The sequence below is a fragment of the Rana temporaria genome, chromosome 7 (assembly GCF_905171775.1).
Source record: "Rana temporaria chromosome 7, aRanTem1.1, whole genome shotgun sequence".
Lineage (NCBI taxonomy): Eukaryota > Metazoa > Chordata > Amphibia > Anura > Ranidae > Rana > Rana temporaria.
The window spans coordinates 64,037,826-64,065,825 of NC_053495.1; the positions used below are offsets into that span (position 1 = coordinate 64,037,826).

At 43.8% G+C, this 28,000-nt stretch overlaps 1 protein-coding gene across 1 annotated transcript in view; it reads left to right on the forward strand.

Annotated features, from left to right (window-relative positions):
• TAB1 (TGF-beta activated kinase 1 (MAP3K7) binding protein 1) overlaps positions 1-28,000 on the forward strand; it is a 130,127-nt gene extending 102,127 nt beyond the window's left edge. Inside the window, exons 8-11 of the mRNA XM_040359502.1 lie at positions 4,752-4,896; positions 5,000-5,222; positions 20,630-20,780; positions 21,708-28,000. Coding sequence (XP_040215436.1) covers positions 4,752-4,896; positions 5,000-5,222; positions 20,630-20,780; positions 21,708-21,918 — 730 coding nt within the window. The 3' untranslated portion in view covers positions 21,919-28,000. The remainder of the gene's footprint in view (positions 1-4,751; positions 4,897-4,999; positions 5,223-20,629; positions 20,781-21,707) is intronic.

The window sequence follows — 28,000 nt, forward strand, 5'->3', positions numbered from 1 at the left end:
CACCTCAAAATCCACGGGGGATTACATCAAGAGGCGTAAACTGAAGGTTTTACCATGGCCTTCACAATCTCCTGACTTCAACATAATTGAAAATCTATGGATAGACCTTAAAAGAGCAGTGCGTGACAGACAGCCCAGAAATCTCACAGAACTGGAAGACTTTTGTAAGGAAGAATGGGCAAAGATACCTCAAACAAGAATCGAAAGACTCTTGGCTAGCTACAAAAAGCGTTTACAAGCTGTGATACTTGGCAAAGGGGGCAGTTCAAGATATTAACTCTGCAGAGTGCACAAACTTTTGCAGACGCCATTTTTTTGTTTTCTGTAATTTTGAAAGTGTAAATGATGGAAATAAAATCTAACTTTTTTTGACATATTATAAGAATGTCTAATCTGTAATTTGATGCCTTTTGGAGATTTTTCCATGTTTCCTTGGCTTCGTTATGCACATTAATACAAATTTTTACCTGGGGTGCCCAAACTTTCAATCCCCACTGTAGACTTGTGGGTCATGAAACCGGTCTGATCCGGGTCTACGAGGGAGGGAAGTAACGGGTTAAGTCTAGCAGTGAGGAGCTTAGTTAGAATTTTGAGGTCATTGTTAAGAAGTGCTATAGGTCTATAAGAGGCACATAACTTTGGATCTTTATCAGTCTTTGTAATGAGAATAACATGTGCGTGTGCCATGGAGGGTGGGAGAGAGCCCTGCTCCAGGCAGTGAGTGAATAGGGCAGCCAGCCGGGGAGCCAACATTCTGCCATGTGCTACATAGAAATCAACCGGAAGACCAATCCGGGCCAGGAGCCATGCCAGTGGACAGGGAGTTAATCACAGCAAGAACCTCCTCGGTGGTGATTGGAGCAACTAGAGCAACCAGAAGGAATTCTAACCCCTCTGGGTCTAAACCCGTGGCTATATAAGTCATGGAAAGCTTGCAAAATGGCCTCTGGGGAAGAGATGGCCTCACTTGTGGGAGAGGCAAGTTCAGGAATCACGGTACTCGGGGGTGTCGTGATAGGACCTCATTGCCAACAGCCTGCCATTCCTGTCCCCCTGTTAAAAGAACTTTGGCTTCATATGATACAGTTTCAGTCTAGTAACCTCTGTTAAGTGAAGGTGACGTCTGCGTTTGGATGCCTGCAACGCATCAAAGTTTGAGGCGGAGGGATCCAATCCATATTGGTCAGAAGCCAACTCCACCCCATTCTCCAATGCTATTTGCTGTACCCTAACCGCCTTAATGGCTGAGTTGCAGTGGCCTCTTGTGAATGCCTTAAAAGCATCTGAGACTATCTCAGGAGAGGATGACCTTTCATTTGAGTCCCAGTAACCACTTGGAGCTAGGGGGGTTTGTTTCCGCTATGTCGGCACAGGGTGATCTTTAGGGGGCTGTGATTAGAGGGACCACTGGGCAAATAAGACGTGTCTAGAATGTCCATCAGCATAGAGGGTTTAGCAAAAGCATAATCAATTCTGCGGCGGTTTTGTAAGAGGTAGAAAAAAATGAAAAGATTTTAGTGGAAGGAAATTTCCACCTCCAGACTTCAGTTACACCTGCAGATAATGCCCAATTTGGCAACTCCCCGGTGAAGGACTTGGGTGGCAAGGGTCTATCCAAATCTAGGGAAGGGATGGCATTAAAGTCGCCCTGTAGTAACATTTTTGCAGGACAGTAGGGGGTGATCCTCTCCAGTATAGTATACAGAACTTCGGGCTTAAAGGGCGGCGGCGGCACATATATACGTGCAAAGACCTATCTCTGCTGCCATAGCGTGAATACCAGTATTACAAATTTACCCAGCGGATCCGTGTGAACCGCTTCTATGACACACGGGAGAGACTTATGCACCAAGATGGAAACTCCCCTCGCATACGTTGAGTAAGAGGTATTAAAAAGCTATCTATACCCATGGCCTTTTCAGAGCCATTAGCTTACTGCCCACCAGGTGTGTCTCCTGCAGAACTAAAACAGCTCGACTATATTGTTTGACGTATTGAAAAAGAAGCGCCCTCTTAAACTTGGGGTTGAGGCCACGCATGTTCCAGGATACCACAGAAATAGTATCACGTGATGCCATAGTCACTTTGGCCAAAATAATTAGAGACTAATAGTCGTCGAGCAGGTGACACACGGTGAGCAGCAGTGGAGCATGAGCCATTGTACGTTTAAAACAAAATACACATGTACAAAAACACTTCAACTAGACTATAACTTCCCAAGCACCAGGTGCTTATCCTACCTATCGCCACTACCCCCCAGAACATCATGGGGGAAGTCAGGAAGCGGTCTACGGTCTATACCCAAAAACAATACCTGTAAGGCTAAACCTGATAACCAGGTCACAATACAGTCATCTGCAGCACTAAACTGAAGGCTCAACACTATTATAAAGTTCCTCCAGATAAGTGTAGAGTATCTTGATCTTTGCAAAGTCAAACCGTGAGGGGTAAGTGCATGTCCAGCATAAAGGTGCACTCCCTGTAGCTCCAGTACTTGTGAAAAGGAGAATAGTAGGATAAGGAATCTCTGGTGAACTCCATGCCCTAGAGGGTTGAAGCAGTGCTGGAAAATAATGGTGACCACACAAAATATTGACACTTTGGGCCCAATTTGGACATTTTCACTTGGGGTGTACTCACTTGTGCTTCTTTATTTATCTTGTTTTGTTTTAGCAATTGGTTAGCGCAGTATTTTCTGCACAATACTCACTTGTGTTGCCAGTGGTTTAGACATGGCTGTGTAAAAAAAAATATATATATATAATCAACAAAATATTCAATATATAGATTGAAATAAATGCTGAAGAAGCTCATCGGCGAGCGTAACGCGTACAGGTGTGAGGCGCTGCCATTTAGGAAGTTTTCTCAGTTTACATCATTATTGATGATATGCATGTGTTTCACATATGTATGTGAGTATTTTATCCCTGAGTTAAGTTTTAATAAATGTTATTAGCAGAGAGCACTATGATTTTCCTTTTGTTTTATATGGCCACTCATGACTAAATGAAATCTTGGGAGGAGGTCTGAGCTGTCTAGGTATAATGAGATGAGAATTTGTGTTCCTGAGGTATCCAGAGAGATATTACACCAGATGTTTGTGACTCTATAGTTGGGTCCACATAGTGCCAACCCGGGAAGAGGTCTGACTTGTCCAGGAGCACCAAGAGAAGGAGTGGTTTCCCCGAGGCATCCTGAGAGATAAAATTACAGGCTTGTGTGACTCTGTGGTGGGGTCAACTTTTGGAGGTGAGCAGGCATTCTAGCTAGAGGGGGGTGGTCACTGAAGACACTGGATATCCATGAACTGTCACTGAAAGTTGCAGAACGGTGGAATTTTGTTTTTCAACAAAAGTGGAGTTACTCCGTTTAGGGCTACATTCAAAGCCTGCATTTTGTATAGTAAAATGGGAAAAAAAAATACTGTTTGCAGCACTGTTGGGTTTTTGAATCGAAACAAATTTACTATTTGGGTGAATAGTAATGTATGCTGAGCACCTGTAAATTTCACAGAGAGCACACTGCAGGAACAACCGTAGCATATAGGACAGCTGCGACTTTCCGTAAACTTTACAAATTCACAAATTCCTTGCCGCCCACAATATTCCCAGCATAATTGCACACTGCCATTTAGTATTTTTTTTTTTTTTTTACCAGTTATGACACAGTATACTTTTCTGACCCCCATCTTGCTTTGCTATGTCAAAGACAAAAATGTTCATACCTTTACAGGGACATTGTGTTTTTTTCCGTCGTAGCACATGCACTGCTTAGCAAAGCATCATAGGGAATTGCAGAAGCTTTTAGATTGGGAGTTAATAATATTAACAAGTAATAAAACATTGGGTACTTGTTAAAAAATAGCTGCTACCTATTTAGGAAACTAAACCTGGCCTACAATTGTAATATACAGCAACCTACCCTAGCTCCCATTTCATCAGACTTGGCCAACTTGTAACTCACTTGTCATTTCTAGTAATCTGTGGGTTACCGACTCTTTGTAAGACTCTCTGGCACAAGCTTTCCAAACTACAAATGCACTTTTCCCATAGGTATTCTAAAAACACTGCTTCGGGTCAGCCACCCTTCAGTCTCAATACATAAACCCATATGCTGATCTATTTGAGACTGAGAGACGATCACACTCTGCCAAATGCTTGGATATCAACTTTATTAGAAAAGGTATACAGAACATAAGAATATAAACGAGAAGTATGGGCAAAGCGTGTGTGGCCATACTTCTCATGTGGGTCACAGGAGTTAACTTATATCTGCATTCCTATTACCCAGAGTCAGCTAACAGTGGGCTAAGGTTCACTGTCAATTGAGGTCATGGCCTGCTCCAATCTTTGAGAGGATCCCAACATTATTTTGTTATTGGTTTGGATTCCTGACAGCTGGCTCAGGCACTCAGTGTCGATCCCGCCCTCACTACTGCACAATGCTCCAGTGAGTGCTGGAGGGGCAGAGCAGAGAAGGGCCCGAGAAATGAGTGATCAGCAGTCATGTGGTCGCTCAGTTCTTGGGCTTTGAGGCAACGGGGGGCGTCTTGCAGCAGGTAAGTATGTATATGTGTGTGTTTGTTTTTTCAGTCCTGCACTTCTCCTTTAATAGAGCTATAAGTATGTAATAGTTCACTTGTACTCACGTTATATGACACTTTTCTAATAAAAAAAAGCAATATAAACCTAGGTATTTAAACTGTTTGAAATGTATAGTTACATTCAGTAACTGTGTGATCTTGTCTTTAGTGCAGCCAAATCTAAACCAATCACAGCAGAGCCAGAAATCCATGGATGCCAGCCTCTGGATGGAGTTACAGGTTTTCTTGTGCTGATGTCAGAAGGTCTTTACAAGGCTTTGGAAGCCGCACACGAGCCTGGACAAGCTAATCAGGTAACATTAATAGTTGCCCTAATAGTATCTAGAAGCAGCTTTGAGTTTTTATAATAGTCATGAACACTGTATGCCTTTTAATTGTTATGTTTTTATTCAAAAGGAAATAGCAGCAATGATTGCCACAGAATTTGCCAAGCAAGTTTCTCTTGATGATGTGGCACAGGCAGTAGTGGAGAGAGTGAAGAGGATACATCATGATACCTTTCGCAGTGGTGGTGAACGGACCAAGTTCTGCACCAAACATGAGGACATGACCCTTCTTGTTCGTAATTTGGGCTATCCATTAGAAGAAGCTAACCAGCCCACTCTGACACCAACTCAGGGTTTGTGATAATTTTTTGGCACTATTTTGGTAAATGTGATTTTTATATCTTTATTGTACAGTACTCGAATTTTTTCATAGACCTTATGCCGCAACTTCACATAGTTGAGCACTGACAAAAGCTTTGCTGGGTCTGTTCCCTGGTGTATCTATATAACCCCAGCCCATTCCATGAGGCTCAAATTTTTTGCAAATGTCCTTAGGTAATTTATAGAATTTCCTGCTATTTTACACCAGATTCAATTTATCGCCTAAAACTTACGTGTCTTTCAAGATTTGACTACTTACTGTCTTCATTGCTCACCAAACAGTTGGCAGATAATTTATCTTTGAGTACAGCTTGGTAATTATACCCGGACCCTGTTGCAGCAGAGTCGACCTATCATGTTTGGTTCAGGTACAAGAAACTGCGTTCAGTGGTCACCTTGGCACTTGGGGCAGAGTATAGTGTAGTTTGCCACAGGGTGCTATACAGGTCCAGGACCATGGTCTATTCCTTTAGCACACAGACCCTGAAGACCTCTTCAGGGGTATGCTCCCCATGATAAGCGAAGCCTAGACGCTGAATGGTGACATGGACAAGATAAGACAAATTTCACTGTACCCTTATACATACCAAATCCTGGTTTTACATGTCTTCATGACTGTAACATAGACTATATCCTCATCCTACAAGACCTACTGCAGTACAGGGGGGGGGGGGATCTATGCTTGTTATTATAGCATTTACCTGTTTCAATTTGGCAGTCTTTTTTCACCTCACCACCACTATTTCCCCTCTGGCTAGTGAAATATTGTCCTAGCTGCACACATTTGGCCATCATTTTTGTTGACAATAGAAGCTGATTGTTTGCCATCTAACCTGTTGTTGCACTTTTGGAGGATTATAGATGCTTGGGAGCAGGAGCACATGGAACAGACAGCACTGAGTCCGCCGCAGGTGGTCTCTCTCAGACAAAGATTTCAAAGCAGGTTGGAGTTTCAAGATGTGCTTTTGAATGAATGAATGAATGAAAAACTTATAAAGCGCGGCACATGCGAACTGAATCGCCTCTGGGCGCTAGTTGTTCGTGTCTCAATGACATCAAAAAAGCAGAGTTTTAATCCGTCTTCTGAAAGTCAGGTGGTTTTCCTCCAACCGAATGCTGGTTGGTAAAGCGTTCCATAGTCTAGGACCTTGAAAAGCAAACCTTCTTTCTCCTTTGGACTTGTATTTGGTTTTTGGTACCTTGACCAGATTTTGGTCGGTGGATCGCAGAACGCGATTGGAATTGTGAGGTTCTATCTTGTCGCAAAGATATTGCGGAGCCTTCCCATGGATGCACTTATGTGTCAGGCAGAGTGCTTTAAATGCAATTCTGTCTTTTACTGGCAACCAGTGAAGGGTTCTCAGCGAAGGTGAGATTGATTCCCATGTTTTTTTCCCAGTCACAAGCTCTTTTGAAGAAGCACAAAAAAATGGGCAATATTGACCACCATCTTCGCAGTGATTGGCCAAGCAAACTTAATGCAGCGGATGAAAGATGCCCAGCAGTGCCATTAGCACAGAACTGGCACAAACCAGCGGGGCCCAGGTACAACCCATCTACTATCCAGAGAAGTCTGACCAGAAGTGGTCTTCATGGAAAAATTGCAGCCAAAAAGCCGTTTCTCCAAGGTGGAAGCAAGGCAAAGCAACTGTATCAGGAGGCAGTTTGTTCGCTGAAGGGCTGGAGAGCGGTACACAGCGGCGGTGCATCCATAGTGGGCGCAGGAGCGCCGCCCCCTCTCTCCTGCGCCGTCACTCAAGTCTACAATACATTAAGATTCATGCATTGGCGCCACTGCCGCCCACTATTCAGATGGTCAGCCCCCTGATGAGCGCTGGCCATCTGAATAACATTAGTTTGTTGGTGTTTGGAAGTGCCTCTGACACGCGTCTCAGCCAATCAGGTTCACCGGGACTGGTTACAGGTAACCTGATTGGCTGAAGCGACATCGAGGGTGGGACGCGGGAAAAGACATCGAGGGAGCGTGGAGGGAGGATGTCTGACCCGAGAAAGGCAAGTGCCGGGGAGGGGGGGAGCAATCTGGCGGTTTTTGAGGGGCAAACTGGCGGTTTTTGAGATGGCAAACGGGTGGTTTTTGATGGGCACAGTGGCGACAATTGATGGTATGGCACAGTGGCAACAATTGATGGTATGGCACAGTGGCGACAATTGATGGCATGGCACAGTGGCTGCTTTTGATGGCATGGCACAGTGGCTGCTTTTGATGGCATGGCACAGTGGCTGCGTTTGATGGCATGGCACAGTGGCTGCGTTTGATGGCATGGCACAGTGGCTGCGTTTGATGGCATGGCACAGTGGCTACATTTGATGGCATGGCACAGTGGCTGTGTTTGATGGCGTGGCTGCGTTTGGCACAGTGGTGACAATTGGTGGCATGGCACAGTGGTGACAATTGGTGGCATGGCACAGTGGTGACAATTGATGGCACAGTGGCGACAATTGATGGCATGGCACCTTGGCGACAATTGATGGCATGGCACAGTGGCGACAATTGATGGCATGGCACAGTGGCGACAATTGATGGCATGGCACAGTGGCGACAATTGATGGCATGGCACAGTGGCGACAATTGATGGTATGGCACAGTGGCTGCGTTTGATGGCATGACACAGTGGATGCGTTTGGCATGGCACAGTGGCTGCATTTGATGGCATGGCACAGTGGATGCGTTTGGCATGGCACAGTGGATGCGTTTGGCATGGCACAGTGGCTGCGTTTGATGGCATGGCACAGTGGCTGCGTTTGATGGCATGGCACAGTGGCTGCGTTTGATGGCATGGCACAGTGGCTGCGTTTGATGGCATGGCACAGTGGCTGCGTTTGATGGTATGGCACAGTGGCTGCGTTTTATGGCATGGCACAGTGGCTGCGTTTTGCACAGTGGCGACAATTGGTGGCACAGTGGTCACAATTGATGGCATGGCACAGTGGTGACAATTGATGGCACAGTGGTGACAATTTATGGCACAGTGGCGACAATTGATGGGCACAGTGGTGGCAATTAATGGGCACAGTGAGGCTGCAATTGATGGTTTTTTTTTCCATTTATTTGCGCCCCTCCAAAAATTTGGAGCACCAGATGCCACTGGCGGTACAATAATGAATGTTTGCAGGCAACAGTGAAGCATGGTGGAGGTTCCGTGCAAGTTTGGGCCTGCATTTCTGCAAAAGGAATTGGAGATTTGGTCAAGATCGTTGGTGTTCTAAATGCTGAGAAATGCAGGCGGATACATATTCATCATGCCATACCATCATTGAGGCCCTAAATTGTTATTGTGTGGCAGAACAATGACCTCAAACATACATCCAATGTCATTAAGAACTATCTTCGATCCTGTTCCCCAGCACTGAGGGCTCCCCAGATGGTCAGCATGCTGGCCGAGACCGAAATCATTGCATTTTTCCACATCTGTAGCGGCCTGGAGGACGGACCGTGGCTCTGGCCCAGCTCCAGGAGCAGCGGCCAACTTGCTCCACCCGGCCACGATACCAGCGCCCACTCCTGGCCTCCCTGACCACTCTGCACCCTTCTCTGCAGCTACACAGCCACCACTCGAGGCCAACATCACGGCGCTTTGCCATGTATGCAGCCATCTGGGAGACAGACCGCGGCTCTGGCCTAGCTCCAGGAGCGGCGCCCATCCTGCTCCACACTGTCCGAGATACCAGTGGTCACCCCTGGCCTTCCTGATCACCCTGCGCCTGGCTCCTCATCTGCACAGCCATGGGACCTCACATGCCTGCTGGCCAACCCTGCTGCACTCAGTGTCAATCCTTCACAGCGGCCTGCAGGTGGACTATCAAATTTGGCCATGTGTATGGCAGCCATCTTGCTACACCCAGGCACTCACCTAGCTGACTCTTTCAAGCCTGATCCGGGCCACCTTTTGGAGGCCAGAGCGCAAAGGTGTTGGTGCACTGCTGGACCAATATAAACACCAATGCGATATGAAAAACAAACTTGTCCACCGCCCTCATCTATAGACAGACAATTCACAGCACTAGCTCTGGCTTCCTCGCCTGTTAGATTACTGCTCGACAAGGAGCGTGGCTACTTGGATGCGGGGAAGCAGTTTGCCTGAGCTGCATCTGTCCCGCTCCTATCCTAGCCTAATACTGCTGACCCCTCTGTCGCCACTACTATTTGAGTTGGTGATAGAGCCACTGGCAGCGCTGATCAGTTTTAGTGGGAAGGTTGTGGGACTGACGACTGGGGGCCTGGAAGAAAAGGTATCCTTATATGCGGATGACATGTTAATATATTTGGCAGACCCCCAGTCGTCACTCCCTACTCTACTGGATATTATTTGGCGCTTTGGGCACTTTACTGGCTTCCGAGTAAACTGGTACACATCCCTGTTTATGCTAGACCAATCCTCCCCAATTACACTACCACCCTCATGTCCATTACAGATTGTACATACCTTTTTCTATCTAGGTATTGAGATACAACGGCCTATCTCCTCATACACCAAAATGTATTTAGATCCACTCAATAGAATGAGGAATACGCTTAAGACCTGGGCCAATCTTCCCCTAACGACATTGGGTAGAATAAATATTTTTAAAATAATCTTTTTACCACGCTGAGTAACTCCCCAATATACATCCCCAAAAACAAGTTTAAGGAAATTTACATCCTTACTTCCTATGAAGCTCTCCAAAATCGAATACAGTGTCTCTCCACTAGGGGAAAGGAGGGTACGAAAGTTCTCTCTATGACCTTATGGATATTCAAACTTTCAAAGCTACTGCCGTCCAGTACCCATATTACGTATTAGCCTACTGCCCCCTTATGGGGTAACCCAGGTCTACCAGAATTCTTCTGCAGGGTTCTGGTTCAATCACAGAGTTAGATTGATTTCCGACCTATTTATAGTGAGCGGTTTTCGATCCTTAGCCAAATTTCGCAGGGACTATGGTCTTCCTCCTACGATTTATTTCCGATATCTGAAAATACGCCATACCGCCGCGACACAGTTTGGCCTTTAAAACATACATATCCAACCCTTCCCACTCGAACGCTCATGGCTGACCAGTCTCACACTAAACTTGTATCCACGTACTACAAAACTCTCCTTCATACTACGACAACTAGGATTAGCACCACAAAAAAAAAATGGCACTCTGACATACCAGAGCTGACGGAGAATATTTGTCAGGAAGTGCTTCCCCTTAAGGTATTCCCGGGATAATGTCATTCAAACCCAACCTCCACTTTAGTATCCTCAGACCCCCTCACATGACAGTTCTTGGTCACCCCAATTTACCTTCTTCAGGCCCCCCCACACTCCAGTCCTCAGCTCCCCCCAGTCCTGAGCTCCCCCACATTACAGTCCTCAGTCCCCCCCCACACTCCAGTCCTCAGTCCCCCCCCACACTCCAGTCCTCAGTCCCCCCCACACTCCAGTCCTCAGTCCCCCCTCCACACTCCAGTCCTCAGCCCCCCCCCACACTCCAGTCCTCAGTCCCCCCCCCCCACACACCAGTGCTCAGCTCTTCCTCTTTGATGTCCTCAGAATTGTTCCGCCTCCCGCTGTCGGCTCTGTGAGGATTACAGAGCGATGGCAGGAGGAATTACAGAGCGATGGCAGGAGGAAGAAAAGTCTCCTACATCGCGGTACCGAGGCGGTCCAAATGGCGCAGTGCCGCGGGCCGCATGTGGTGATGCCCGATCTACTCCGAGGAACGCCAATTCCTACAGCCGGCTGCCGGGCTCTCTCATGTCGCCTGCTCGCACCCGCGGCTGCAGAAGGTCCGCAGCCCGGTATTGGCCCGTGGACCGGGGGTTGACGACCCCTGATATAGAGAACTAAAGTTGATGCAAACAAATTATAGTATAGATATGTTAGTTCATCTGGACCAGGGAATCTATGAAGCAGCAATGATTTTATGGTCGGCAACAATTCATCTGCCGAAACTGAAGCATTAAGTTTACCTTTAGGCATGTACATGTTTTGTAAGAGTAGAGAAGTCTGAGCCCTGAGAATCTGCCTCAGTAGAGTAGAGAGTGTGGTAAAAATTGACAAACACCTTTCTCATCCATTCTGAAGCATATACCGTATTTATCGGCGTATGCCGCGCACTTTTTCCCCCTGAAAATAGGGGGAAAATCACGGGTGCGTACTATGCCGAAAATCACTGAGCCGTCATCTCCTCACACACGCACAGTCCCGCCTCCGCCACCCGGCATTGGACCAGTGTTCTGTCTGTCACAGGAGATGGTCCAATGCCAAGGGTGGAGGCGGGACTGTGCGTGTGTGACGTGACAGCCGAGTGGAGATGACGACTCTGTGATTTCCGGCGGTGATTTCTGGCGGGCACTCGTCCTCCCCCTTCCCCTCCGAGGTATGCCATAGGTAGTTTCTCTCCAGTGGGGTACCGACGCAGCACAGAGAGGCAAGCACCGAATTCACAAAGCACTTGCTCTCAAATCTGCGCTTGGTTTCTAAGGCGTAGGCCGGCGTAGGTGGAAGTGGGCTTGAGACATGCAAATGAGGCGTGACCCCATGGAAATGATGGGCCAAGTGCCAGACAGATACATCTAACGAACGGCGCATGCGCCGTCCCGTGGACGCATCCCAGTGCGCATGCTCACAATCACATCGGAACAACTGCCTAAGATACACCGGATCACTGCCTACGGCGTGAACGTAACCTATGCCCAGCCATATTCATGTCCAACGTAAAATACGACGGCTTATGTTCCCTGGTCCATACCTTTGCATGGGTTGCGCCTCATATATGGGAAATAACTTAACGCCGGGCGTACGACTTACGCAAACCGCGTATATTATGCGCCAGGCGCAAGTACGTTCGTGAATCGGCGTATCTCCCTCATTTGCATATGTGAATAGAAAATCTATGGGAGCGCCAAATACGTCCAGCGTAAATATGCGCCCACTCTACGCCGGCGTAGGCAAGTTATGCCGGTCGGATGAAGCCTATTTTCTGTCGTATCTTAGTTTGTGGGCACGGCGCACAGATACAACGGCGAATATTTGCACTTACGCGGCGTATCTCGAGATACGTCGGCGCAAGTGCTTTGTGAATCCGGGCCTAAGTGTAGTTTTGGAGGCCCTATCCCAGAGTTGATTCTCTAAGAAGGAATCTGCCCTGTTACCCTTATGATAGAAATGTTTACTTGGAGGTCAAGGCCTTTTCGACTTTTGCCAGTTTGCGGTTTAGAATCTGAACCATGAAGCTGATGTAAAAGGTGATTACATTGTTAAAGGGTTATATTTTTTAGCACAGAAGCTTTGAGAATACAACCGCCCCTAAACACCATTTGTGGGCTTTCCAAAGTATTGTGATTTGGGTAACTAAATCTAGATTGCGCTGAAAGTACTCACCCAGCGTTCTCTGTAATCTCACTTTTAATCATTGTTGATTTAATTAAAAGGACATTTAGACACCAATCACAATATTTAACAGGTTTGGTAAAATGTTTGAAGCATTATATAATGAGTGTGTGATCTAACCAAGTAATTGGCAAACTACAGTTGTGTTCAAAATTATTCAACCCCCCAATGCTGTAAAGGGTTTTAGAGAATTTAGTGTACATTTGTAATTGTATTCAGAATGAAATCCTACAAGGACTTCTTAAAGAACCATATGCAACTAAAATGACATCAATTGGTTTTGTAATACAGTAGTAAATGTTTATTTTGTGAATTCTTCATTTACACAATTATTCAACCCCTTAAAGACTACCACTCTGAAGAACAGAGGTTCATTGAAGTGTTTTCAATCAGGTATTGAAAACACCTGTGGATGTCAGGGAGCAGCAATAAAGCCTAATAAGCACCAATCAGGCAGCTTTAAAATGACTGTGCTACTCAGCTCCTTCTAGACATTTACTGGTGTGGTTACAAACATGGTGAAGTCAAGAGAATGGTCCGGGAAGACAAGAGAAGAGGTGATTACTCTTCACAGGAAGGGCAATGGCTATAAGAAGATTGCAAAGATGTTAAACATACCAAGAGACACCATAGGAAGCATCATTCGCAAATTCAAGGCAAAGGGCACTGTTGAAACGCTACCTGGTCGTGGCAGAAAGAAGATGCTGACTTCGACTGCTGAGCGCTACCTGAAGCGTAGAGTGGAGAAAAGTCCCCTTGTGACTACTGAGGAACTGAGAAAATATTTGTCAGATGTGGGTACTGAAGTTTCTGCTCAGACAATAAGGCGCACACTGCGTAATGAAGGCCTCCATGCCAGAACTCCCAGGCGCACCCCTTTGCTGTCTCCAAAGCATAAGAAGAGTCGACTGCAGTATGCAAAAATCATGTGGACAAACCACAGAAGTTTTGGGATTGTGTTCTGTGGACTGATGAAACAAAATTAGAAGTGTTTGGGCCCATGGATCAACACTATGTTTGGAGGAGGAAGAACAAGGCCTATGATGAAAAGAACACCTTGCCTACTGTGAAGCATGGCGGGGGGTCAATCATGCTTTGGGGCTGTTTTGCTTCTGCAGGTACAGGGAAGCTTCAGCGTGTGCAAGGTACCATGAATTCTCTTCAGTACCAGGAGATAGTGGATAACAATGTGATGCAGTCCATCACAAACCTGAGGCTTGGGAGATGTTGGACCTTTCAACAGGACAATGATCCCAAGCATACCTCCAAGTCCACTAGAGCATGGTTGCAGATTAAAGGCTGGAACATTTTGGAGTGGCCATCGCAGTCACCAGACTTAAATCCGATTGAGAACCTCTGGTGGGACTTAAAGAAAGCAGTTGCAGTGCGCAAGCCTAAGAATGTGACTGAACTGGAGGCTTTTGCCCATGACGAATGGGCGAAGATACCCGTAGATCGCTGCAAGACACTTGTGTCAAGCTATGCTTCACGTTTAAAAGCTGTTATAACTGGAAAAGGATGTTGTACTAAGTACTAAGATTGAATGTCACATGGGGGTTGAATAAAACTGATAATGATGTGAGCACAGAAAAGACATTTGTGGTTATTTCATTATAAATGTTATGTTATATTTGTCTGACCTACACGTGCCTCTTTGATTTAATTGTAAGCAGGATGACTGAATGATCAAAATCAATGTCAAACTGGGCAAAACAATCAATTTCAGTGGGGGTTGAATAATTTTGAATACAACTGTATCTTTTGAGTTTTAAAATGAGCATGTTTACTAAAAAAGTAATCAATTCAAGCAATAAGTTTGATGAGACTTTGATTAAAAAAAAGTAAATTGATGATCCATCGGGTAGACCACCAATTATCAAAAGGGCCATATGTATGGATTAATCATTGAAGTTGACGAGCTTGCCTATCAGCAGATGGAAAGTGCCTAGGAGATCTTGGAGGTAAGCGATCAGTTGGAGGATTAAGCAATACATTCAAGTCACCTCCAAGCAAACGATGATAAAGTCTGAAGTGCTTAGCGGAAAAAGCCAGTTGAGATGTATTGGGGGATTAAACGGTACATAACGTAATTATAGCCTCAAATAATTGGCCCTCTTTTATATAAGGTAAGGACCTACAGGGTCAATTAATGTATGACTGAGTAGGACAAGACATTAATTGACAAGAGTATGGCAAGTTTTCTTTTTCAGTGCAGCAAATATTAAGGGAAAATGTTTAGCAGCAAACCTGAAGGAACCATTGCTATCAAAATGTGTTTCTTGCAGAAAAAAACACATCAGCCCTCTTTCATTTAGGTTCCTGAAGTGTGCATTTCCATTAAATAAGTTCAGCCCTCTAACATTCTGTGAAAAAAGCTAACCCTAGTGGGAATAACTAGGTTAAGTAATGATTACCACATCCTGATCTGCAGTTCTTCTGCCTTTTTTTTTTTTGTAGACACAGGTGCTCACTAAGGCAGCTTTCACACTGGGGCGGCATTGGCGGTAATTGGGTTCTGCTGTCAGAATACAATTTCCCAGTGGAGAGGGGATTCCTCCATACAAATTGTCTGTGCAGATGGAGGTATCTGTTTTTTATTTAATTCAGCCCACTGCTGAACACAATTGTGTATGGCCAGGCTAATTCTAATGTACGCTGGTTGTCCAGGTGTAGTTTCTTATATTCAGGTCACTGGATCCTTCTCCGCTCTACTTGAAGAGGTTATTACCATAACCTGAAGTTCCTGCTGTTGCTTGGTGCTATAGCGCATTCCTCTATTGCCGAACAGAGTGTAAGACCCAAACATACAATAAAACTGACACAGAATCTCAGAGAAAACTATGAAACCACTAGAAATTAGTTCAACAGCAATCTGACAGAACTTTAATGATCAACCAGCTGAACTAAGAGACTCTATAGATTGCTTATCTGTCACGTATGAATGCTACCAGTGGCTGTTTGCAAAATACACAGCTTTCTTGCAGGACTGTATTACAGAGCACTCTTCAGCAGAACTGACTAGGGCTGATGCACTAAACCAACAAAGGGATCTTAGTGCAAAATGCTCAGTATAAGGCAGAACTCTGCATTGCTCAGCTGCAGGAGACCAGATCTCACAGATCCAGATCAACCAAGCACACTGCACATTCTTTTAGATACTTTCGCTCCAGAAGTTCAACATTAAGCAATAAGATAATAGAGGCCTGCGCAGATGCGGAATAAAAAAGAGTGCAAACCTCCTTTTCCAGAAAGGAAGCAGAAATAGAAACATAAAAGGCCAGAATGCAAGCAGCTTACCAAGCAGAGATGGAAGTTCAACAAGCAGAGGCAGATTCCCAAATAAAGATTCTGCAAATGGAAAGGGAGGAAGCAGCTGCCCTAGCAAGGCTGAGAGTCCTTGAACAAGCAATGGGAGAAAGTACTAACTCAGACTGTTTTATCCCAGTGGAACTGCAGGACCCAGTTGAACGCACCAGTAAATATTTACTAAAGCATAATGTTTGCAATGATACAGAGTCATCTCCTGTACTTCCTACTAACAACACTGTTCTGACTCTCAGCAGTGAGACCTCTCAGCTCCAAATGCCTGAGCCTCTTCGAGTCTACAACACAAGTGCATCTATGCAGCAAATCACATCACCTCTAGCTGACAAAAAGGTGACTTCCAGTGTCAAGCCGCAGCCAGCACTAGCCTTAGGGACTACACCACAGTTAAACGCCCTTGCAACATAATTTTATCTTGGTAAACCTCACCCTACTTCACCAGAGAACTTTCACACCGAGGGGTTCCACAAGTTACTTTGGCACCAAAGAGTGAGAGATCAGACTTGAATGACTTCGCCAGATGCATGGTATGCCGTGAGCTCATTAACGCTACCCTCTCAAGGTTTGACGACTGTTCAGAGAGCTACAGGTCCTGGAGATCAACCTTCAAAGCTGCTATTGTTGATCTCAACCTGAGTGGTGTCTAAATTGCCATACGGCCTGCAAGAGAAATGGGCACAGCAGTGCTAAAGGCACAAAAGAGACGATTGCGTATCTTTTCCTCCAGGATGAGTCTAACAGCTGGGTTGCACCATTACCTCTTCGTGCTGCAAGGGTTAAACTCCCAACCAATCATGAACAGGCTCTATCCAGATTCAACTCACTTCACGCTAAAGAATAGGCCTGAAATGAAGGATAATTTCATCGCCTTTAAAGAATCTTTGACAACGATCACACCGAACCAGCTCCACCACTTCAAAGACACAATGAGTGCTGGTACCTGCCTTTCTTCGGAGTGTATCATCCACGTAAACCAAAGAAAATTAGGGTAGTATTTGACTCCAGTGCCAAGCATCAAGGCCTAAACAATGTCCTTCTCACTGGTCCAAACCTAACCAACAACCTTGTAGGTGTACTTATGAGGTTTAGAAGGGAGCGAGTCGCCATAACTGCTGACATTGAACAAATGTTTCATTGCTTCATTGTACGTGAAGACCATAGTAACTTCCTAAGGTTTCTGTGGCACCGTGACAACAACATGGACAATGGGATGATTGAATACCGCATGAAGGTACATGTTTTCGGAAATAGTCCCTTACCTGCTCTTGCAACATATGGTTTACGAAGGACTGCCCTTGTTGGAGAAAAGGAGTATGGCGTGGATGCTCGACACTTTGCTGAGAGAGACTTCTATGTGGACGATGGACTTTACCTACAGATGACGCCATAGACTTGCTCCAAAGGACACAAGGTATGCTTTCTGAGGCTAACCTCAGACTACACAAGATTGCCTCAAATAGTGTTGCTGTTTCAACCTGGCGATCATGCCACAGGTTTTAAAGACTTAAATCTGGGAATGGACATGCCACCTGTACAGAGAAGTCTGGGCCTACGGTGGTACTTATTAAAACATACCTTCGGCTTTCAAGTCAGCTCTGCAGACGAGACATTTACCAAACGTGGTGTTTTATCAGTGGTGAACAGCCTATACAATCCATTGGGATTCGTAGCTCCTATCACTATATAAGGTAAATCCTTACTTAGACAGCTCTCAGAGACTATTAAAGATTGGGATGAATTCTGAAGTGTTTTGGCAATATTATCTGCTCATATTCAGCCAAATGATTCAGAACTCATTGGACGGTGCTTCACAGTGCAGATGGACAATGACCCGAGGCATACTGCGAAAGCAACCAAAGAGTTTTTTTTAAGGGAAAGAAGTGGAAGGTTATGCAATGGCCAAGTCAATCACCTGACCTGAGTCCGATTGAGCATGCATTTCACTTGCTGAAGACAAAACTGAAGGTAAAATGCCCCAAGAACATGCAGGAACTGAAGACCGTTGCAGTAGAGACCTGGCGGAGCATCACCAGGGATGAAACCCAGCGTCTGGTGATGCCTATGCATTCCAGACTTCAGGCTGTAATTGACTGCAAAGGATTTGCAACAAAATATTAAAAAGTGAAAGTTCGATTCATGATGGTTAATCTGTCCCATTACTTTTGGTCCCTTTAAAAGTGGGAGGCACATATACAAACTGTTGTAATTCCTACACCGTTCACCTGATTTGGATGTAAATACCCTCAAATTAAAGCTGAAAGTCTGCAGTTAAAGTACATCTTGTTTGTTTAATTTAAAATCCATTGCGGTGGTGTATAGAGCCAAAAAGATTAGAATTGTGTCGATGTCCCAATATTTATGGACCTGACTGTGTGTATGTATGTGTGTGTATATACAGGTCATTTTTAAAAAATTAACATATTGTGATAAAGTTCATTATTTTCTGTAATGTACTGATAAACATTAGACTTTCATATATTTTAGATTCATTACACACAACTGAAGTAGTTCAAGACTTTTATTGTTTTAATATTGATGATTTTGGCATACAGCTCATGAAAACCCAAAATTCCTATCTCCAAAAATTAGCATATTTCATCCGACCAATAAAAGAAAAGTGTTTTTAATAAAAAAAAAGTCAACCTTCAAATAATTATGTTCAGTTATGCACTCAATACTTGGTCGGGAATCCTTTTGCAGAAATGACTGCTTCAATGCGGCGTGGCATGGAGGCAATCAGCCTGTGGCACTGCTGAGGTGTTATGGAGGCCCAGGATGCTTCGGTAGCGGCCTTAAGCTCATCCAGAGTGTTGGGTCTTGCGTCTCTCAACTTTCTCTTCCCAATATCCCACAGATTCTCTATGGGGTTCTGGTCAGGAGAGTTGGCAGGCCAATTGAGCACAGTAATACCATGGTCAGTAAACCATTTACCAGTGGTTTTGGCACTGTGAGCAGGTGCCAGGTCGTGCTGAAAAATGAAATCTTCATCTCCATAAAGCTTTTCAGCAGATGGAAGCATGAAGTTCTCCAAAATCTCCTGATAGCTAGCTGCATTCACCCTGCCCTTGATAAAACACAGTGGACCAACACCAGCAGCTGACATGGCACCCCAGACCATCACTGACTGTGGGTACTTGACACTGGACTTCAGGCATTTTGGCATCTCCCTCTCCCCAGTCTTCCTCCAGACTCTGGCACCTTGATTACCGAATGACATGCAAAATTTGCTTTCATCCGAAAAAAGTACTTTGGACCACTGAGCAACAGTCCAGTGATGCTTCTCTGTAGCCCAGGTCAGGCGCTTCTGCCGCTGTTTTTGGTTCAAAAGTGGCTTGACCTGGGGAATGCGGCACCTGTAGCCCATTTCCTGCACACGCCTGTACACGGTGGCTCTGGATGTTTCTACTCCAGACTCAGTCCACTGCTTCCGCAGGTCCCCCAAGGTCTGGAATCGGTCCTTCTCCACAATCTTCCTCAGGGTCCGGTCACCTCTTCTCGTTGTGCAGCGTTTTCTACCACACTTTTTCCTTCCCACAGACTTCCCACTGAGGTGCCTTGATACAGCACTCTGGGAACAGCCTATTCGTTCAGAAATTTCTTTCTGTGTCTTACCCTCTTGCTTGAGGGTGTCAATGATGGCCTTCTGGACAGCAGTCAGGTCGGCAGTCTTACCCATGATCGCGGTTTGGAGCAATGAACCAGGCTGGGAGTTTTTAAAAGCCTCAGGAATCCTTTGCAGGTGTTCAGAGTTAATTAGTTGATTCAGATGATTAGGTTAAGAGCTCGTTTAGAGAACCTTTTCATGATATGCTAATTTTTTGAGATAGGAATTTGGGGTTTTCATGAGCTGTATGCCAAAATCATCAATATTAAAACAATAAAAGGCTTGAACTACTTCAGTTGTGTGTAATGAATCTAAAATATATGAAAGTCTAATGTTTATCAGTACATTACAGAAAATAATGAACTTTATCACAATATGCTAATTTTTTTAGAACGACCTGTATATATATGTATGTATATATATATTTCTCTGAACCATTTTTCTATGGACGTTTATATTTAGTTCACATGTTGCCATCTAGTGACCTTTTGTGGTAATGCATTTGTTTTCCATGTTTCTTCCCTGATATATGACATACTTCCTTTGTATGTAATGCTCCGCCCCTTCTTCCTGTGTTTTTGTTTTTCCTGTGTCATGGCTGAAGCTACAGGCCACATGTAGCAGGGCACATGTACAGTATTCTGCATAGTAAGCTACAGACAATATCATCTTTTGACTGCATAAGTACCACAACCTATTCATCTGTTGTATCCTGTCATCTGCTGTAAGCCGATGTTCGGAATAAAAGCACCTCTGAGAATAGAATCGGTACTTGGTGAGTTCAAGCTATCTGATGAGGATTGTCCTCCGTGATTATATCTGCTTATACAGGCCAGGCATAGAGGTCTCACAAGGGATAAATCGCTTCACAACAATCGGAGTCCGAATAGGTTATATGGATATACTAGGGGCAGACCCAACCCCCAGAAGGTAGCAGCATATAATCATGGTCTATGAATTGATTCCTTTGTCTTGCACTATAATCCAAGATATGGAATTTATCAAAATTTCTATTATCTGGTATGTGTATATTTTCCTATTGACATACTTGCTTGCTTACTCGTTTCAGGTGGTCGAGTATACCCTGTGTCTGTGCCCTATTCTAGTGCACAAAACACTAGCAAAACCAGTGTTACTCTGTCGCTAGTAATGCCATCACAAGGGACCATGGTGAACGGAACTCACAGCAGTTCAACACTGGATGGAGCGACTCCAACTTTGTATGTACCAGTTATGTAACAGTAATAGTAATGTAGGTCCAAAGTGGATTAAATAATTCTTAAAACTAGAAATCTCAATAAATTATTGAAACCTGAGACACTGTTATTAAGAATTTTTAGGATATTTCAATCCATTGATGTTCGGTAATTCAGCAACTTGGTCAGTAGGTACATGGGCATTCAGCCTGATGAATTTTTCATTCCTGGTCTAGGTCATCAAAGGAAGAGATCAGATAGGAACCATACTAGGTGCTTTGGATTGGGGCAAGTACACACTATAGAGGGGTATGCTTTGTTCATTTTTAATTTTAGAGGTTTACAACCATTTTAAATGCAACTAGTGTAAGTCCCGAAGTTGTCTTAAAATCAGCCTTGTGTAATCCCCTGTATAGCAGCTCTCAAACTCAGGGAAGAAGGGACAGTGAGGCTCTGCTGCAGTGCATATGCCAACAGGATGGAGAAATTTGCTGATTCTAACTCATAATCTATTCTGCAGATAGGGGATGTGTTCCTTGACCAAACTGTTTTACCACTGCAGTGGTGGTCTAGGACCTAGGTATAATGACAGGCAGGGTTGCCTGGGTGACAAAAATGGCTGAACAAGACATAAATGTAGCAGGTAGATCGGTCCACATGCATGCATTTTACCTGTATGTTTATCTTTTCAGAATTCAGCTTTAGGGCTTTTTTTTTTTAGAGTTAATATAAAAGAGATGGGTCCTAAATGGCTTTGTGTTATGTAGGTGAATTCATGCTCATTTGGTCTAGCAGACATAGATGTTATTTTCGATACAGAAATATTGGCATCTCTTTTATGGTAGTAAAATGAAATTCTGCATATTCTTGCCTGTTACTCATGTTGTTCATGTTTTATGATGCTATTCTCTTTTATGTTTCTTTGATCTAATGTTTTTACCGTTCATATAGGCAATCACCAAGTGCTACGCTTCAGTCCACCAACACACACACTCAGAGCAGCAGCTCCAGCTCTGATGGTGGCCTCTTCCGCACTCGCCCATCTGTCTCCCTTCAGCCAGATGAAGATGGTCGTGTGGAGCCTTATGTTGATTTCACAGAATTCTATCGACTCTGGAACATGGAACATGGGGATCCTTCAACTCTTGTAACTGCACAGTGAAGCATACATCAAGTTTGGGTTATTCCTCTCCTGATCAGCCCTGACTTTGCAGCTTTATACATCTCAGACCTTAAGTATATCTAAACCCAAGAACAATACTGCAATATATTGCAACTAACTAGTCCTTAGATGTGGTGGGTGCGTTGGTTATCATTTTCAACCTATGTAGTGGAAATAAAAAGCAGGAGGTGTTTGTGATCCAAATCAGGATAGCAGGGTAAAAACAGTTCCTCCTTAGAATACAGTACACTGAGTGACATTGTCTCTCTAGGGGCTGGAAGTGTGTTGCAAACAGGGGAAAATAGAGAGGGAAAAAAGTCTGAAAAAAGAAAACAAATGTAGTCCCCTCCCTATAGCTAAGGGCTGGTAAGCTGCAGAATATTTAATTTTTGTTTTTAGCCTAAACACTAAAAACGTTTACTCTGCTAATGCAGGGTAAAACAACAGGTGTGCATTAACGCCTCCCTCCCCAGCAGGATATACTCCTTTACTTTGTCACCCAATGCTCCATGCAGATGTTCGGAGTAAACAAAACACCCATTACTTTAGGTATGGTGAGGCATGTGAATCAACCCCCCCCCCCTTCCCCCCCCCCCCCGCCACACACACACACACACTTTTCAACTGTTGGCTCCGGTGCTTGATAATTGGCCCAGCATTGTCACATGGGGCAGAAGTTTTCCACCCTGTGTAAGCTCCACTTCCAGCAGTCGAATGGAGTTATAGGGGAAAGAAAGGAAAGGTGAGTATGTGTTGCTGGACATGGTGCACAGATAAGAAAAATCATGTAAGCAGTAGGCTATTTTTCATCAGTTTGCTGATTAGTGGTTGGCAATAATATTAATGGAGTGTTCCAGGTACACCTTCCAGCCCCAATTGGTAGGTTAGAAACAAATGAGAAACACAATAACACCAACCTCCCTCACCTGGCGGCTTGGCCTAGGTAGAGTCTGAGCAAGTATGGAGAGAGAGAGAGTAATCCCATCAAATACTTTTACATGCCAGGGCCATGGACCTTTGCAGTTGGCCCTCCCTTGGACTAGCACTTAGAGCCATACCGAGGCAGCCACACACTGAATTACAGGAGACCAGGTGTTTCATAAGTTTTAAGGTGCTTGATGCAGTTTTTTAATTATGTAAACTAGAATTTTTAATTACAAAGAGCAAGATTTCATAAATAACATTGTTGTTATTTGCATGACAGTGCTTTATTTTTTCTTAAAACCTTAAGTTAAAATTTAAGATCTTTTTCAAATGTTAACCTAAACATTAAAATACTTTTTAAACAAGAATATCATCACAAAAGAACAAAGGGAAGTAGGTGCAGACTAAAGCAGTCCTATGAAAAATACAGAAGTTTTGGCATACCTATAGAGATTAGAGGGAGTGACTTCCAATCTATCCAAAAGAAGCTGGATTGAACCAGCATCGTACGGCTTTAGCACCCTTAGAAAACCCCAGTTAACCATTTTGTTGGGAATGTAATCAATTAGACAGTTTAGAATTTTTTTTCCAATTGGTATTATTCTCCTGCAGAAAAGCCAAAGTTGCCATCCATAGCTCTGTGCTCCTGTTTTTCCCCCTTTTAATGGAAGTACACTACAAGCCTAAGAAGTTAAACAAGCAAATTAGTGTTTTTGTCTGAGGTTGGTTGAAATGTGACTGCATCACCAACTGCCCTCTTTAGTGTATGGACATTTATTATCTTACAGAAGTTAAACTCCTGTTGCCAGTAATGCCTGCTATTTGGCTGTAAAACACCAATACTATTTACAAAATGTGATCTGTCCATATATACAAAAAGCATAAAAGCAACCAGCACAGCGCCAAGTACATAGCATCTTATCCTATTGGCCGCAGCATTGATCGAACTAAGGTTTTCCAGCAAGCCTGTTCATAAGCAGTCAATCCGTAAATTGTCTGCTCTCGAACAGGACCGACCGTAGATGCATCTAATTTTGGCCAGTCCCTGCTAAACTGTCTGAAATTCAATCCATCTAAGGCTAGCTTTAATAATGGTGTTTGACCTCATGTCTCATAAGAGAGGCTGTTTACTGGTCCCAGCTACAGAAGGCACATGCTGAGTGGCAACACTGCCTGGTGCCAATTGGAATACTCTTTGCCCTAGTTGTTATATTAATGTTTGTCTGACAGTCATCACAGAAGCCAGGGCTAGTACTCACTTTCCTACTTTTTCATCACGGTGAATGCATTTCTAAAAAGATGACACAGTAGGGGATTGGCGTTGGCAACTCCCCCCAGAAGTTTATCACTTGCACCACTAATGATTAACACAGCAAGGTGACTTGGGTGAGGGGCGGGAGCATTAAGAGGGCTGACAAGGAATACTGCTGCAGTTACTGGAAGGGCCAGTACCATCCTTGAGCCGAGGACTGCCTCAACTGCCCATATTAGAGTATTCTGATGTAATGTGATCTTGAGCACCAACTGAACCAAAATGCATCGGAAGGTCTCTGTGGTACAATGTTCCACACCAGTGAATGTGTTCGTGTCAAGCTGTTTTCCAAGTCAAGGACTGTTCCAAGTAAAACCATAATATTTCACCAGTAAGTGTTTCCATTTGAATGATTAATGTGTTTTGAGAGACGAAAGGATGCATTGATTCAGCTGCAGCAGAAGTATATTGATTGCTTAGGGCATCATAATCATGTTTCCTTTGTTTATGAATCAGATCATCTACTAGGTTAATATTTTCGACTTTCACACCACAAATACTATGATTTTCCTTTTCGATGACAAATGGGAACAGTTATTACTGTAATAAGTAATTATATAATATTTGGGCAAATTGTTCCTTTAAATCTAATGCATTCCAGTGAGATCAGATCAGATCATGGCTATTTCTTTCTTGTCTTTTTTGGCATGGATATTGAAAGACTTGAAGCCAAGATAAGCAAAATGAGAAATACAGTAGAACGAAGGTAAAGTTATTTCAATACAGCACTAGAATAAAGACTTTGGTTTGCACTCCTGGTTTACCATCAGGATATTTCAGGCAAACACATATTTTTTTCACATAACTGTGAAATGTATTGTGTCAACTATAATATGCTTTACAACCATAAATAGACATTTCTCACTAGAATGTTGATATTAAAACAATATTTGTTGACTGTTATTTGACCTGCTGTAGGTCTAGCATTGTGAATAAAAATGTATTTTCTAGTTGTATAGGACACAGGCTCTTTAATCATTATGACTGTGTTATATGCAACTACCTTTGAGTGTCTGAACACCCAAAGTAAAAAAAAAGGAAGGCTGCAGGGACATCCCTCTATATATTCCCTATTACTCACAAGCTAGCCTCAGGCTTGCTACTGCCTTTAGGCAGTGGACCTCTTCTCCCTACTGAGAGAGGCTTCCTTTGTTTTTCTCTATCTCTCCTTCTCTGGATGATGATCTTTCAGGTTGACTTTTCTATCAATAGGCTGTATCATAGCCACTCTGGCTTCTCATGCAGCTTTTGGACTTGTGGACTCCTTGGCATAGCCTTCGAACTCTACCGTCCATCAATACTGATTTAAAGGATTCTTTTTAAACCTGTTAACGGTCCTAAGGCCCAAAGTTTGTATTCATCCTATCCTGGATGTAAAATCCTCCAACAAATACTTTAAAGAAATTCCAGAATGAAATCGACAAGGTCGTTATTGCCTCAATGAGACAAGGGAAATATCTGACATTCATAGCCATCCTAGATGCCTTTCTGCACAATCCTGTTTATCTTATCAACGTTTTCTACACTTTGCAGTGGAGGACAATTTTCAGTTTGCCAAACTGCCTTTTGGCCTATCCTCTGCTGCCAGAGTTTTCACAAAGGTCCTGCTCTTCTAAGAACTCGAAAAATACAGGTCACAGGTTATCTAAAGGACTCATCTCCCTTCCAACTGTCTGCATGCTCCAGGCTTTCAGTTGGGTGATCAATTTCCTAAAAAAAAAAAAAAAATTCTAGCCTTCTCTTCCCTTGGAACACTAGGGTCTGGTCCTGGACACATCACAAGCTAAGGATTTAATTCCACTGAAAATGCTACTTCTGAGCTCACGCTTTGCAATTGAGATTAACGTAACATCCTACAATGATAGTCTCCACGGTAGTATAACATGGTCATTGGTGGAAGCCAAGCTCCCTATAAGCAGCCTGAAGCTCAGATCAATAAGGATGGCTTTGTAACACTGGATCCCCCCTGCAAGAGGACCTAATTAGGGTGCAATCAGACAATGCCACAACTGTGGCCTACATAAACAAAACCACCTGGAAAGCGAATTATCGCAGTTGCCAGCGCCTGTATCCGGGGGAATGGACCCTTTACCCTGACATTTTCAACCTGATATGTCAGAAATGGGGGACCAAGGATATGGATATTCCAGATTCAACAGCAAACTAACCTCTGTGTCCAGGACCAAGAACCCCCTAGCAATGGCAATGAATGCCTTGGTGTCAGTTCAGGCTTATCTATGCCTTCCCTCCAGTGCAAATTCTACCTTATCTACTTTAGAAAATGGAGCAAGAGAATAAGCTGGTGATTTTCATTGCACCAAACTTGCCTAGAAGAACCCGGTACACAAAAATACTCAGACTACTAGGAGATGTCTCTGGCCTCTCCCCAACAGGCCAGACCTGCTTTTTTTCAGGGCTCTCTGATCCATCTAGCTTCTCAGTCACTAGCCTTAAAGGCATGTCTGTTGAAGCCCAGGCTTTAAGAGACAAAGAGGTCTCTGAATCGGTCATTTTTACTTTGCTAAAAGCAAGAAAACCACTTCCAGAAAGATCTATTATTGTGCCCGGAAGTCCTTATTTCCTTCAAATCCAAAGATTAATGTGTGACTTGCATTCTGGCCTTTCTACAATCAAAATTTGATAAGAACTTGGCCATGAGCATTTCAGGACGTCAGGTTTCAGCCTTGTTTATTCTTCTTCAAAAACCTCTGCCTTCTCCCTTCCCTGCAGCACCATGTGCTTTCCTGGAACCTAAACTTGGTTCTCTCTGCCCTACAAAAATCACCCTTTAAACCAATCAGGGATACCCCCTTAGATGGCTTCTCCTGAAAAGTGGCCTTTTTGGTTGCTATCATGACTGTCAGATGTGTATGAGTTAGCAGCTCTCTTGTAAGAAGTTGTTTCTCATTCTGCCTACGCCCCAAGACCAACCTTTCTTCCTAAGGTGGTATTCATCTTTCACCTCAGTGAAGCCATAGTCCTTTTATCCTAATTCCTAAACACCCAAAGGAAATAGCTTTTTATGGCCTAGATGTAGTCAGAGCCATCAGGGTTCACCTTAAAACAGCTTCTGTCAGGAAGACAAGCTCCCTATTTGTCTTAATATTTGAAGACAGTCTGCTTTCAAGTCCACCATTAATCAGTGGATTATAGAACTGATCAAGAGAGTTTACACTTTAAGGGGGAAATCTCCTCCTGTGCTTTTACATGCTCATTCCACCAACTCCAACTCCAGTGGAAGTTTCCTAGGCATTCTGTCACTATTTTTTAGTTAAGAGGAATTGGGACTTACCTGTAAATTCCATTTCATAGAGTACATTACAGGACACCCTCCATTCTATTCCTTAGTTATTCTGAATGGCCTTCTATTCCTTGGCTACTCTGCATTACTTGCTACAAAACTGAGGACTCTGAGTCGGGTAGGGTTTTAGAGGAGACACCTAGAGGGGCATGTCTTTAAAAGCTTTGGTGGTGGTCATGCAGCTGAAAGTTTGAGCCTATAACCCAGGGTCTATGAATACCTATGTCCTGTACTGTACTCCAAGATATGGAATTTTCAGGCAAGTCAAAATTCCTTTTTTATGTCCAGCTCTGAAAGGTCTGGGCATGGTGTATACTGTGAGGTTTACCTGTAGGTACCTTTTTCACTTTGGAAATAGATTTGCGAATTAGACCCAAGAAGACTACGTAATCTGTAAAAATGTGAGCCTTTATAAGTGGAGAAAAACAACATTTAAACTAGGAATATGTGTATATACCTGTACAATATATATTTTTTCTTTTTGTTTTGTTGACTACATTGTGTCTTGTAAACTCAAAAATAAACCTGAATGCTATTTTATTAAA